We start from the raw sequence: 13116 nt of genomic DNA, 5'->3' as shown, positions 1-13116 counted from the left end.
GAGTGTGTGTGTTGCGTTGCCTTTCCCACATGTCAAAGGCGTTGTGTACCATGCAGCCTCCACGTCCGTATCAGCCTTGGATCACGCATCGAGTTCTCCTCCTATTGGCCGGCACCTCAGCACACCTATTCGGTTTATTGGTCACCGCGATAAGCCCCGCCCCTTAGTCTCCCCCCCCGTCGCATTTGAGACCATGAATGAGAAACAGGTCGAGAGAAGAAAAGTGGGAAACATCAAATTCTGCTCTCAGATATTCACGCACAGACGACAGGGCTGACCTAAAGGTGAAACCTATAGACTGACCCCCTCAGGGAAAAAAAACAAAATCACCCAATCCAACATAGATGTAAGTAAGATTTTTTAATTTCACTTAAAAAAAGAAGAAAAAAGAAATATTGCATAAATTAGATAACATTTCTTTGAAAAGATTACTTTTGCACGGATAAGACTGCTTTATCTTTGCAACCTGCTATGCATTTTATCCTTGTGGCAGACAGGAGGGAGAAGGATGGCCGGCTCTGGTGGTCTGTGCCAGACCCCTGCCATAAAGGGGTTGTCTGGTTGTTTTGTAACCACTCTCTGCTTCCACTAGAAACTAGGTGAAAGGGGAGTGAGTGAAGAACACCAGCTGATCATGCCGGTTTCATGCGCTCCCTCCCCAAGTCCTGGAAATAGCTGAATCAATAAACGTGAAAACTAAATAACCTCCACAGGATGACTGTCAGCGAGGCATTAGACATTACTGTATGAAGCCGGGTGAAAATTCTCAACACTTCTCCCTTGTTTTTGTCTGTCAGATCTCTAGAATGAAAATTGAAATGGACCAAAGTGAGGTGTTAGACACCCGGCCTGATTTCCAGCCTTGTTCAATGGGTGCAGGTGACCTCTGGGCCGTGGAAGCTCTGATCTCCATGACCGAGCACTGGAAGACGAGGAACTTCAGGCCCAAACAGCCCAGACCCCTCACCCCCTCCTCAGAATGCTCAGAGGATGACTCCGTGACCTCTGGTCTTTCTGCGATGCATGAGTCGTCTTTTGTAAGTGAATTATAGTTTCAGTGAATGTCATATTGTTTTCTTTCTTTTCTTCATTTTCTTTTGGCTAGCTTTTATTTGACGGACCAACACAAATTAGCGCATAGTGGCGGCACTAGAAGATGTTCATATGGGTGCTGAACATGATTCTCTGGGTGTTCCAGTGGAGTGGCTAGCATATTTCCAAATTTGTCCCCCCCCCCCCCCCCACCTCCCACACCTTTAGGGTTGCATCTGTAAATTGAAAATTTTCTCAAGCAAAATGTAAAAAAAAAAAAAAGTGCAACATGCATAACTGTACAGTTCTGTGAAGACATTTATGTTTTTTTTTGGAGACTTTAAATGAACTAAGAGCATCATGAAGACCAAGGGACATAACAGACTGGCCAGGGATAAAGTTTTTGAGATTTAAAGGAAGGTTAGGCTCCAAAAGTTATCCAAATTTTGGACATCTCATGGAGTGCTGTTCAATCTATCATCTGTAAGTCAAGTATTACTCAACTAAAAACCTACCCAGACCTGGTGATCTAACTCAACTCACGGGTGAATCAAGTAGAGGATTAGAGAAAGAAGCGGCCACGATAGCCAAAGTATCTCTGTTAACACTATTAGTGGAGCACTCCAGGAATCTGGACCTTAATGGAAGGGTGGTAAGAAGAAAGCCAGTGTTGAAAGAAACACATTAGAGGTCCCATTTCCAGCTTGCCACAATCCTATAGGTGACTCAGTGAAATGTTGTAAAGGTTGTCTGAACAGATAATAAAAAAGTTTGTTGGCCTCCAAATGTGGATAGCTGACACCCTGAACAAATGATCTCTAAAGTTAAACAGGGTGGCAGCAGCATCCATACTGTTGGTGTTTTATAGGGAAGGACAGTGAAGATCGTCAAAGTTGACAGGCAGAAAGATGAAACTATTCACAGGGCTATCCTGGAAGAAGCTGTTAAGAGATGTGTCTGTGTCCTGCAAATTAACACAATAAAAACCATGCATCCTCTTGACCCATTTTTGGTAATCCACTACTTTATGTTGGTCTATCTCAGCAAAATACAACAAAATTTGTGTTCATAACCTGCAAAAATATTAAGTGGTGTGAGTGGATTGGCAGTAGAACTGAAAACCTAGTTCCACTCTTTGATTTTTCTTGCAGTGCATGACGCCACCCTACAGCCCACCCGACTGTGAGGCCACACTTTCAGGGTCACCGCATAAACTGCATCACTCTCCAGAGGATGCAGCCATTTCCCAGAAGTACCAGTGCACTAGCGTGATCCGCCACACTGCGGATATCCAGCACTGCTCCTGTAGCACTCATCAACCCTTGCAAGAAGACACAGCCTCGGCGTCTCTTGCGCAGGACTCTAAAACGAATGTGGACGCCTCTAACAGTTGGACTAACAGAGACTCTGATAAGACTGTTGCAAAACAGAAAACCTCCAAAGATGCATCAGCGCACTTTGAACTCAGCCAGATCCAGATGAGTCGGATAAAACCGGACGATAGATCAAACATGGCCCCTTCAGTTCCGGCTGAAATCACGCTAGTTTCTCGTGTACCAGTCTTTAGCCAGATCGTTCCCGTGTCCTCCACATCCACCATTAGATCGCAAAACAGTGTCATAACCTCTTCGTCTATTCCATTAGCAATCACACACTCACACGCTTCACAGCAGAAACTTGGATCACCACTGATACCAACAGGTTCCCCTCCACGTATCCTGTTAGTAGAGGGTCAGGTGGTGAAAGGCCCCATAGTGTTTCTTGTCCCCCAATCATCAGTGCCTGCCGTCTGGAACCTTCAGCAAGCGCAGATGACATCTAGTGGAACCAGGTTTGCACCCATTGCCCCTGCTCCTGGGTGTGCCGCATTGGAGCAAAGGAGCGCCGCTCTGCAAAGAGAGTCATCACGTGTGCGCAGTCATGTTTGCCCTCATGAGGACTGTGGCAAGACCTACTTCAAGAGCTCCCATCTCAAGGCCCACATGAGGACACACACAGGTAAGAGATGAAGAATCTCAAGAAGTGTGATCTTGCTGATGATTCAAGCACATAGTAAGAGTCAAATCCCCTCTGTCTTTGTCCCAACAGGTGAGAAACCCTTCAAATGCAAGTGGGAGGGCTGCGAGAGGCGATTTGCTCGTTCAGATGAGCTTTCCCGCCATCGTCGAACACACACCGGAGAGAAAAGGTTTAAGTGCCCCATGTGCCTCAGCCGCTTCATGCGCAGCGATCACCTGGCTAAGCACGCCCAACGACACTTTGTGGCGAGGAAGAAACCCTTCTGGGCATTAGGGATCAGCCCCGTCGCAGACCTCACCGTGTCCACTGCTATTAAAGTCTCCTCTACGAACGCTCTCGCGAGACACTCCAATTGCTGAAAGGCCAAACAAAAACTTTTTGTGGCTGAATTTGCAGATATTTGTTTTTCCACTTAAAAAGTGCAACACAGGTTGAGCACTGCTGTGTGTATGGAGAGGAACCAAGCTCTCTTCCATGAGCTCTTGTTTCCTGCAACTTTTTGTTTTTCTGTCTTTTTGTTTTTTTATTTGACCAGTCTGCTCGTTCCTTATGAAATATATTATTTTTAAACAATGTTTGTGCAATGTTTAGTTTTTGTTCGGAACACAGTATTACAAAGCAAACTTTGTAGCTTGAGGTCAATATTGAGATCAAGGGTTTGCATGTTTCTGGGGTAATGATGGTAGGAGTTTATCCTGTAATCGGTAGGGTAGGTTGCTGGTTCAAACCCTGCACCGTTTGTCTCACTTGTGTGTTTGGGAAAGATACTTCTCCTGTCTTGCCTGCTAGTGGTGGTCAGGTCCCAGTGACACAGATGCATGGCAGCCCCGCTTTTGATGAGAGAAATGAAAAAACCCAGTAACACACAGCCACATCATTCAGGTGTTTATTAATGTTCATTTTGACAAGCTACAGCAGAAATTTAACAGAAGGCAAGTGCCTTACCAGTTTTTTTCTTAGACAGAGACTTGGGAGACGACTTTACAGATGTGACACATGCAATGCAAGCAACCTTGCATTGTCAAAAACTCTGGCAATATTCTTGCAACACATGTATCCAGTATAAATAAGAGAATGTGAAGTTTATAGAATTACAAACGTACTGTTTTGTTACTAAAATGTCCCTTTCTGTTGCAGCTGATTCCTTATCCATCAACACTTACCCTGTTCCATCTGCAGCACATGCTGTCTAATGCTGTGGCGGCAACCTGCTGGCCCTTTTCGGAAAGCCGCTCTGCACTTTGTCAAAACACAAACACACCAGCTAACTGGTGATCACTTAACTTTTGCTTTCGAACCGCACCGGGCTGAAACAGTCTATGTTTTCTGCAAGGAGCAGATGCCACTGCGACACCAATGATAACTGAAAATAGTAGATTTTTGAATGAACTGATGGGAGTTAAGCTTGTCATATATAATAAATTATGCAAGGCAATAAAAATTATAAATACAAGTGTAATAAAAACATTTTTTTCAGAGCAACATTTCAATCACTCATATGCAATTTACTGAGACTGGCAACACTAGCAGAAGTAGTAAATACATCAGTTAAATATATAATCACAACAATTCTACATATACCTAATTCAGTAAACTGAAATTTAATGGGATGCTAATAACATGAAATACTTGAGTAATTCTGAAATAATTCTGCTGCGTACTATTTGACATGTACTGTTTGATTTTCAGGTTGTAATCTCATCAGAGTTGAGGATAAGGTTAGATCTACCTGGTCCCAGTGCTTTTACACATATCTGCGCAACTGGCTTAATGAGTTCATCAAGGTGAAGGACAATAGCAGCGTAAACCAGTAGGAGAAGCCGAAAGCCTTCCTGGTCGGCAGGTTGCTAAGCTGGAACAGACAGTGCCGCTTCTGTTTGGCAGGAGCCGAGGAAATACGGGATCCAGGAGAAGTTCTTCATCGTAGTCTCACTGGTTACACCAGCATCCTGCATTTCTACCCTAAAGAAGGAAACAGCAAACATGTAAAGAAAAAATAAAAATAACTTATTCCTTTTGATTGCAGAAGAAAATCTTCAGAGAGATCCTCACCAGTCTCTCGAGGATATTACATAGTGGACAGGGGATGGTGTTGAGTCAGTGGGAGGGAACAGAGGTTGACCCAGAGTGTAGGCTCCGGCATGTGGAAACAGCAGCCAGTCCCCCGTGTCGAGCTCAGGTAGCAGGCAGTGGTCCACCACTTGGTCCAGGTCGTCCCCAGAGGGGCCCCACAAGCTGCTGCTGAACACTGGGAGGTCCAGAGACGTATCCTGTCCAAAAGGCATCAAATAGAATCATTAAACCACTGGACATTAAAGGGACAGATCAGATTTGTTGAAGTGATGTTCCCTTATCTGTGATTGCGATGTCATATTTGTAGAAAGGTTTGTAAAAAAAAAAAAGTGAACAAATCCTCAAAGACATGCCATGCATACCGTCTAGCTAGGGATGAACCAATTGCAATTTTCTACTTGATCACAGATTTCTAAAAAGTCTGACTTGTCAATTCTGATCTTTGTCAGAAAGGTCCTTAAATGTAGCACCAAAGCTGCTAAGTTGGCCACTGTGCAGATCAGTTTCACATCTAAGTATCAGCTGATCTCCAAAAACTAAGAAAATCAGGGCTGATTTAGCCCTACTATTGGCAATTTAAAGCACATTAGACATAACGCTATACTACACTATTGAATGAGGTTGTTTTCACAGCTGAATGTAGTCTGTGTTAGACGTCAAGTTCCATTATCTGAGCCTGCACTAGTCTGCTTGATCAGTTGATTGTTGGGATCATTTCCAAACAACTAGGAAACCTGGAAAAGCACAGGAATGTGCACCATCTGCTGGAAAAACAAAAAAAAACGACAGCCTGTTGCTGAACCAGAAGCTTTCTCTAGTCTTGGCAGACTTTGATTTATGCAGCTCAGAGACGAGCTCACGAGGAAGACTGATACAGAAGGCAGTTAAAACAACAACAAATATTGGCCAAAACCGATGTTAATGTCGATATATGTGACGTCCCTCCACAGTACAACATACAACCTGAGCAACGGTCTTAAAGTGTAGATGTTTATTCTCCAAGATAAAGCGGCGTATCTTATGGCTCTAAACAACTGCAGTTAAAATTAGATTAAATAGCTAAAATCAGACCACAAATGTAAATGACGACTGTCTTTAATGTGCATGGTTAACCATAGTCACCCCACTGTTGCTAACTTATCAATTTTGTTGATTTACTTACTGACTTTTCAGATAAAAAATTCTGTATTGGCCAAAATCGGAATCGGAACTGTAATCGGTGCACCCTTACTTTAAGGTATGGAAAGAACAGTCTTGTTGGCTTTGCATGTTCTATGTGCGGAATGTTGTTGAGACTCACCTTGTGAACAGATGGTGCTGCAATCACTGTTTCTGAGAGCTTGCTTGAAAATGATCCGTACACCCCCTCGTTCATGTAATACTGGAACTCTGGCTCCTCATTGGCAGACAGCTCACCTGTTCAAGGATGTAGAGTTTACTTAATACTTCAAAATACACAGTCTAAAGGTGACCGAAAGCTTTAATTAATCCCGTAAACACATCAAATTAAATTATTCATCTTAACCACAAAGCGTTGTTCCACCTACTTTGTTTCTGGTCCTGGCAATCACGACCCATCACCGCTTTGGAAATGACGTTCACAGCAAGAGTGAATGCAGTGGACACAAAGAAGCTTCCGGGTTCTGCAATAATGGAGACTCCAGTTGAAGAAGGGAAGTAAAGGTCCACCATGGACATAACAGCACAGTTGATCTAAAAGAAAAAAAACATGACAGAAAGTTAGGAAATGTAAGTCTAAGCTATACCAAATATGTCTTGAAAAATCTTGAAAGTACAGCTGACCATTTCCAGCTGAGTCTCAGAGCCACTGAATCCGCCTCCAATGTCCAAGATGTTCATGCTGAAACCGACCTCCTCCTGCAGGAGACGAAAGCAAAATATAACTTTTTCTACATGTCTCTGGAGCCGAAACTAAAACCAGTTCACTTTTAAATTTATAGTACTTACACCCATGTCAAAGATGCAACGGGCATCAGAGATTGCATGACTGTAAACCTGGACATCGTCACATGTGCTGGAAATGTGGGACCTGAAAGGGAGAAGACGCTCGTCACAGTCGCACAAAGTCCAGTTTTATTCGGTTTCCTGCAAAATATTATTTTCTCAGGAATGAGTTGCTGTTGTTGAATCACTTCAGTGTGTTTGTTAAGGATGATTTTCAGCGCGTCTCACCTGACTCCCACAACTTGCACACCAAGGTCCTTCGCGCTCTCCAGCAGACGCCTGCAGTCTTTGAGGGAGCAGCCGAACGTTATGCCCATCTCGTCGTCTGGGTTACAGGCCTCGGTGGACACCTGCAGCAGCAGCCTGGATCGACGCATGGCAGAAAGAGCAGCAGCTACTGATGTGGAAGTTCACTCAACAATTTGGTGTTGGGTCAAATGTCCAGCTTCTTTCACAGTAGGTACAGAAATAAACCTGGTTATGTTCTTTGGATGTCCATTGTTCAAGGTGGTGCAATTACATTTTTAACTACCGTCAGGTGTTTTAACACCAGAACCAAACTTGATTACTTACCCTGGTTAGCGCTCTGCTAAAGAAGTAATTAGCATGAGCTACAGGAAGTCTTTTGCTACACCAACTAGACACGATACTCCAGTGGTCACAACTGGACAATTTTCAGATGATAACCTGTCCCAATAGTTATTACCATACAGTAAATTATAATAGTGTTGTTTTAAGACCATTTCAAGTACTACATAATCACCTTCCTAAAATAATGGAAAATGTATTTTTTCCATCCATCCATCCATTTTCTGCCGCTTATCCGGGGTCGGGTCGCGGGGGCAGCAGCTTCAGAAGGGAGGCCCAGACTTCCCTCTCCCCCAGCCACTTCTTCCAGCTCCTCCGGGGGAATCCCAAGGCGTTCCCAGGCCAGCCGAGAGACATAGTCCCTCCAGCGTGTCCTGGGTCTTCCCCGAGGCCTCCTCCCGGTGGGACGTGCCCGGAACACCTCACCAGGGAGGCGACCAGGAGGCATCCTGACCAGATGCCCGAGCCACCTCAACTGGCTCCTCTCGACGTGGAGGAACAGCAGCTCTACTCCGAGTCCCTTCCGAAAGACAGAGCTTCTCACCCTATCTCTAAGGGAGAGCCCAGCCACCCTGCGGAGGAAACCCATTTCGGCTGCTTGTATCCGGGATCTCGTTCTTTCGGTCATGACCCAAAGCTCATGACCATAGATGAGGGTGAGAACGTAGATCGACAGGTAAATCAAGAGCTTCGCTTTTTGACTCAGCTCTCTCTTCACCACGACAAACCGGTACAGCGCCTGCTTTACGGCAGACGCTGCCCCAATCCGCCTGTCGATCTCCCACTCCTTTCTTCCTTCATTCGTGAACAAGATCCCCAGATACTTAAACTCCTCCACTTGAGGCAGGACGACCCCTCTGACCCGGAGAAGGCACCTTCTACCCTTTTCCGGCTCAAGACCATGGCCTCGGATTTGGAGGCACTGAGCATCATCCCGGTCGCTTCACACTTGGCTGCGAACCGCTCCAGCGAGAGCTGCAGATCACAATCTGATGAAGCCAACAGGACCACATCATCTGCAAAAAGCAGAGATGCGATCCTAAGGCCACCAAAACGGATCCCCTCAACACCTCGGCTGCGCCTAGAAATTCTATCCATGAAAATAATGAACAGTATCGGTGACAAGGGGCAGCCTTGGCGGAGTCCAATTCTCACCGGAAACGAGCCCGACTTACTGCCGGCAATGHGGACCAGACTCTGACACCGGTCATACAAGGACCTGACAGCCCGTATCAAAGGGCCCGGTACCCCATACTCCCGGAGAACCCCCCACAAAGCTCCTCTGGGGACACGGTCGAACGTCTTCTCCAAGTCCACAAAACACATGTAGACTGGTTGGGTGAACTCCCATGCACCCTCCAGGACCCTGCTGAGGGTGTAGAGCTGGTCCAGTGTTCCACGACCAGGACGAAAACCACACTGCTCTTCCTGAATCCGAGGTTCGACTATCCGACGGACCCTAACCTCCAGGACCCCTGAATAGACCTTACCAGGGAGACTTAAGAGTGTGACCCCCCTGTAATTGGAGCACACCCTCCGGTCCCCATTTTTGAACAGGGGGACCACCACCCCAGTCTGCCAATCCAGGGGAACTGCCTCCGATGTCCATGCGATATTGCAAAGTCGCGTGAGCAAACGCAACCCTACAACATCCAGAGCCTTAAGGAACTCCGGGCGGATCTCATCCACCCCGGGGCCCTGCCACCGAGGAGTTTTTTGACCACCTCGGCGACCTCGTCCCCAGAGATTGGAGAGCCCAACCCAGAGTCCCCAGGCTCAGCTTCCTCAACAGAAGGCATGTTGGTGGGATTGAGGAGGTCTTCGAAGTATTCTGCCCACCGGCCCACAACGTCCCGAGTTGAGGTCAGCAGCACWCCATCCCCACTATAAACAGTGTTGGTGCTGCACTGCTTCCCCCTCCTGAGACGCTGGATGGTGGACCAGAATCGCCTAGAAGCCGTACAAAAGTCTTTCTCCATGGCCTCTCCAAACTCCTCCCACGCCCGAGTTTTTGCCTCAGCGACCACCCGAGCCGCATGCCGCTTTGCTCGCTGGTACCCATCAGCTGCTTCTGGAGTCCCACAGGCCAAAAAGGCCCGATAGGACTCCTTCTTCCCTCACCAAAGGCGTCCACCAACGGGTTTGAGGGTTGCCGCTGCGCCAGGCACCAACAGCCTTGCGGCCACAGCTCTGATAAGCCGCCTCGGCAATGGAGGCATGAAACATGGTCCACTCAGACTCAATGTCTCCAACCTCCCCCGGAACGTGTTCGAAGTTCTGCCGGAGATGGGAGTTAAAGCTCCATCTCACAGGGGACTCTGCCAGACGTTCCCAGCAGACCCTCACTAAAGGTTTGGGCCTGCCAGGTCTGACCGGCTTCCTACCCCACCACCGGAGCYAACTCACTACCAGGTAGTGGTSAGTGGACAGCTCCGCACCTCTCTTCACCCGAGTGTCCAAGACATACGGTCGCAGATCCGATGAAACAATGACAAAATCCACCTCATAGAGAGACATACGTATAAAGAACCTAGGGAATCCTGGTGCCAAGTGCACATATGGACACCCTTATGCTTGAACATGGTGTTTGTGATGGACAATCCGTGACGAGCACAGAAGTCCAACAACAGAACACCACTCAAGTTCAGATCGGGGGGGCCGTTCCTCCCAACCACGCCCCTCCAGGTCTCACCGTCATTGCCCACGTGAGCGCTGAAGTCCCCCAGTAGAACAAGGGAGTCCCCAGGAGGGGCACTCTCCAGTACCCCCTCTATGTCTTTTTTTCCCTAAATAATTTTTTAGCAAGAAAATATTTTAGATTTTTTTTTGTGCCAAAATCAGTTCTGCAAAAAAAAAAAAAAAACCACGACTTTGGCCATTGTCAATATCCTAAAATAATGTCCTAATAATGCAAATTCAGCCTTCCAAAGATGAATAAACTAAGTTTGTACAGAACACTTAACATAGAAACTGGAAGAAATTTTAAATATCCAAAATAAAACACAACAACCAAAAATAATAAATAAAAGGAAAATAAAAAAACATCACACAACCAAAATCAAAAATAAAATGGATTATGAAGTCTCTGTAAATAAAATATCATTGTAACATAACATGACGTAATACAGTGAAGTTTTACCTTTTTAAGCTTGGAACCTCTTGGAGGCCATGACAGGATTTTAGAAACTTTAGAGTCTCACTGACGTCTGAGTAAAACTAAATGATACTAAGAAGCTAGCTCAAAATGTCAATTCAATAATGATTACATTATTATTATCACATCAACTTCTAATATAAAAAATAATGCTCATGGAAAGCTAGATAGAATGATAATTTAATAATAAAATCTAATATAAAAATCTTATTTTAGAATCTCATAGTTAATTCCAGTAGCAGCAGGTCTAAGCTTTACCGAAAGTGGGGATTGAAATCATCAACAAATTCTGAACACAGCACCTCTTTCAAAGTGAATCAGTCCACTGACTGGAAAATCAAGCACCGACTTACTTGGCATTAGGGTGGCAGCGAGAAATCTTGCGCAGCTCTGCTTCGTTATCACACACAAGGAGGTCGATGCCGTTTTTAGCTGTGTATTTTATGTGGGAGACTTGTTTGCAAACGCCGTTGTAGATGATGTCTTCGGAGGGAATCCCATGGCTCTGCACGAGCTCCAGTTCAGACTGGAATTCAGAAACAGGCCTGTGTTAAATTAGCAGAGAAAGAAGCAATGCAGGCATCTTGACGTTCTGCTAAAATGAAACACTTCATGCCCACCGTACCAAACCGATAGACAGCAGAACTCCTGTAAGGTGTGAGCATTACCTTGTTGGAGCATGTGAACCCGGAGCCAAGAGCAGCGAGAACCTCAATCACTGCTGGGCTGCTGTTGCATCTAACAGTATAGTAAGGACGAATTTGGGGCATGTGAGTTCGCCAGCGAACGTGCTGCCGCATGATCACTCCCAGGTCAGCGACAAAGAAAGCACTCTTCTCAGACTGCAAAGAGCGAGAGCAGAATTATGATATTAAGATGTACCAACTAGCCCTGACGCGATAAATTAATTGCATGATAAATTAACACAAACTCAATCATTTTCATTAGTGTGATTTATTGTTTTCTCTTTTTACAAAAAATTGGAAGACAAAAGTCTTCAGTCTGTTTGCCTTGCTCTCAAATAGCCATTTTTTTAAGGACAGTTTTGTTTACATAGACTTCATAAGTCATTTTATTTGTTCTGTTGTTTTTGTTCATTTATTTTGGATTTTTAAAATATCTTACCATTCCAGTGTTAAACTTTCACCAGAATTTAAAGCTTATGTATCTTTAAGAAAATGTTCTTGCATTATTATCCCATTATTATTATATTACTTGAAAATGGTCTCAAAACAACAATATTATCGTTAATCGCAATAACGTCTGGAACAGTTTATCATCCAGCAAAATTTGTTATGGTGGCAGGCCGAGCTCCAGTCAGCTCACATTCGCTTTGGTAAGTTTGGAAAAGGTTTAAACCAACAGACTATAACAGTAACGGCCCTGAATCTAACAAAAACTTTCCAAAGCAAAGCCATATTTAGAGAAGGTGGAGATCATTCACCAGTGTTTGTTGTTCAATGTGATTATTAATCACATCACTTAGGGCGGTGCCTCCGTCCAGGAAGCTGACAGAATACTGCGGTTCATCTGTGATGCCTTTCATCCTCTGGATCTTTGTCTTCTGACCCGACAGGCATAAAGAATGGAGCTGGTCAAGAGAGGTTTTTGTGGCTGCACGTCGAGCCCCCGGGGTCCTAGATTTACACAACAAACTGTGGAGGAAAAAAAAAAGCAAAAATATTAAAGAAGCAATGGGAATATTTAAGTGTAATTAGAAAGTCTGTAGCTGGAAAAAAAATGTGCAATGGGTTTTTTTTTGCAACAAAAAGCCAAAAATACATCTAAGAGGTTTGAATCTAAATATAACCATTCTGCAATTTATGTGCAACAGAGGCTGAACAGAAGTAGCTTCCCAACTGAGATAGACTGCGTGAAAAAAAAAAGGTACGCGAAAATGCTCTTTGTGTATCCTCTGATAAGAGGCATCAATGTACCTACATGGAGGAGTCCAGTGAGGAACTCGTCCGCTATCAGCTAGGATCCCAAGGCGGCTCGGCGTTGAAGTCAAACGGCTCTCTGTAAAGAGCTGCCCCTAGATCCTCTGGGTAGTTGTTGTACACCTGCAGAGAACCAGACAGGACAGAGAGGAAGACAAAACAATTTCTGACCAAGTTAACAGACAAAAACCATAGCAGGTAGTAGCTCAATAATGGTTTTCCGACTAGATAAACTATTATTTGTCAATAAGTACACTAAATTACTAGTTTAGTGTACTTATTGACAAATAAACTATCACTTTTTTTAGTAAAAAAATTAAAAAATTGGAGGCTAAGGCCATTATA

General features: G+C 44.8%; 2 protein-coding genes across 5 annotated transcripts in view; one reads left to right on the top strand and one right to left on the bottom strand.

The window, feature by feature from the left end:
- Positions 1–222: 222 nt before the first annotated feature.
- On the top strand, positions 223–4535 carry LOC103478198 (Krueppel-like factor 10). Of its 2 annotated transcripts, none has more exons than XM_008431785.1 (4): positions 223–346; positions 880–1037; positions 2184–3030; positions 3121–4535. In XM_008431785.1, the coding sequence occupies exons 2-4, from the start codon at positions 912–914 to the stop codon at positions 3408–3410; spliced, it is 1263 nt and encodes a 420-aa protein (XP_008430007.1). In that variant the 5' UTR covers positions 223–346; positions 880–911; the 3' UTR covers positions 3411–4535. The 2 variants fall into 2 exon arrangements, with proteins under 2 accessions (XP_008430007.1, XP_008430006.1); XM_008431784.1 differs by having other exon boundaries at positions 798–1037.
- The window catches only part of azin1a (antizyme inhibitor 1a), an 11154-nt gene continuing 1961 nt past the window's right edge, over positions 3924–13116 (bottom strand). For 2 of the 3 annotated variants that reach the window (XM_017309713.1, XM_017309712.1), the window contains exons 2-12: positions 12773–12894; positions 12276–12486; positions 11500–11673; positions 11185–11357; positions 7318–7452; positions 7093–7174; positions 6928–7002; positions 6672–6837; positions 6425–6540; positions 5104–5321; positions 3924–5013 (exon numbers count right to left, since the gene is read on the bottom strand). In XM_017309713.1, the coding sequence (XP_017165202.1) occupies positions 4899–5013; positions 5104–5321; positions 6425–6540; positions 6672–6837; positions 6928–7002; positions 7093–7174; positions 7318–7452; positions 11185–11357; positions 11500–11673; positions 12276–12377 (1356 nt within the window). In that variant the 5' untranslated portion in view covers positions 12378–12486; positions 12773–12894 and the 3' untranslated portion in view covers positions 3924–4898. Of the gene's footprint in view, positions 5014–5103; positions 5322–6424; positions 6541–6671; positions 6838–6927; positions 7003–7092; positions 7175–7317; positions 7453–11184; positions 11358–11499; positions 11674–12275; positions 12487–12768; positions 12895–13116 lie in introns of all 3 variants that reach the window. The other variant, XM_008431783.2, reaches the window with a different exon arrangement.

This window comes from Poecilia reticulata, linkage group LG16 (assembly GCF_000633615.1).
Source record: "Poecilia reticulata strain Guanapo linkage group LG16, Guppy_female_1.0+MT, whole genome shotgun sequence".
Lineage (NCBI taxonomy): Eukaryota > Metazoa > Chordata > Actinopteri > Cyprinodontiformes > Poeciliidae > Poecilia > Poecilia reticulata.
This window is presented reverse-complemented; position numbering and strand designations above follow the sequence as displayed.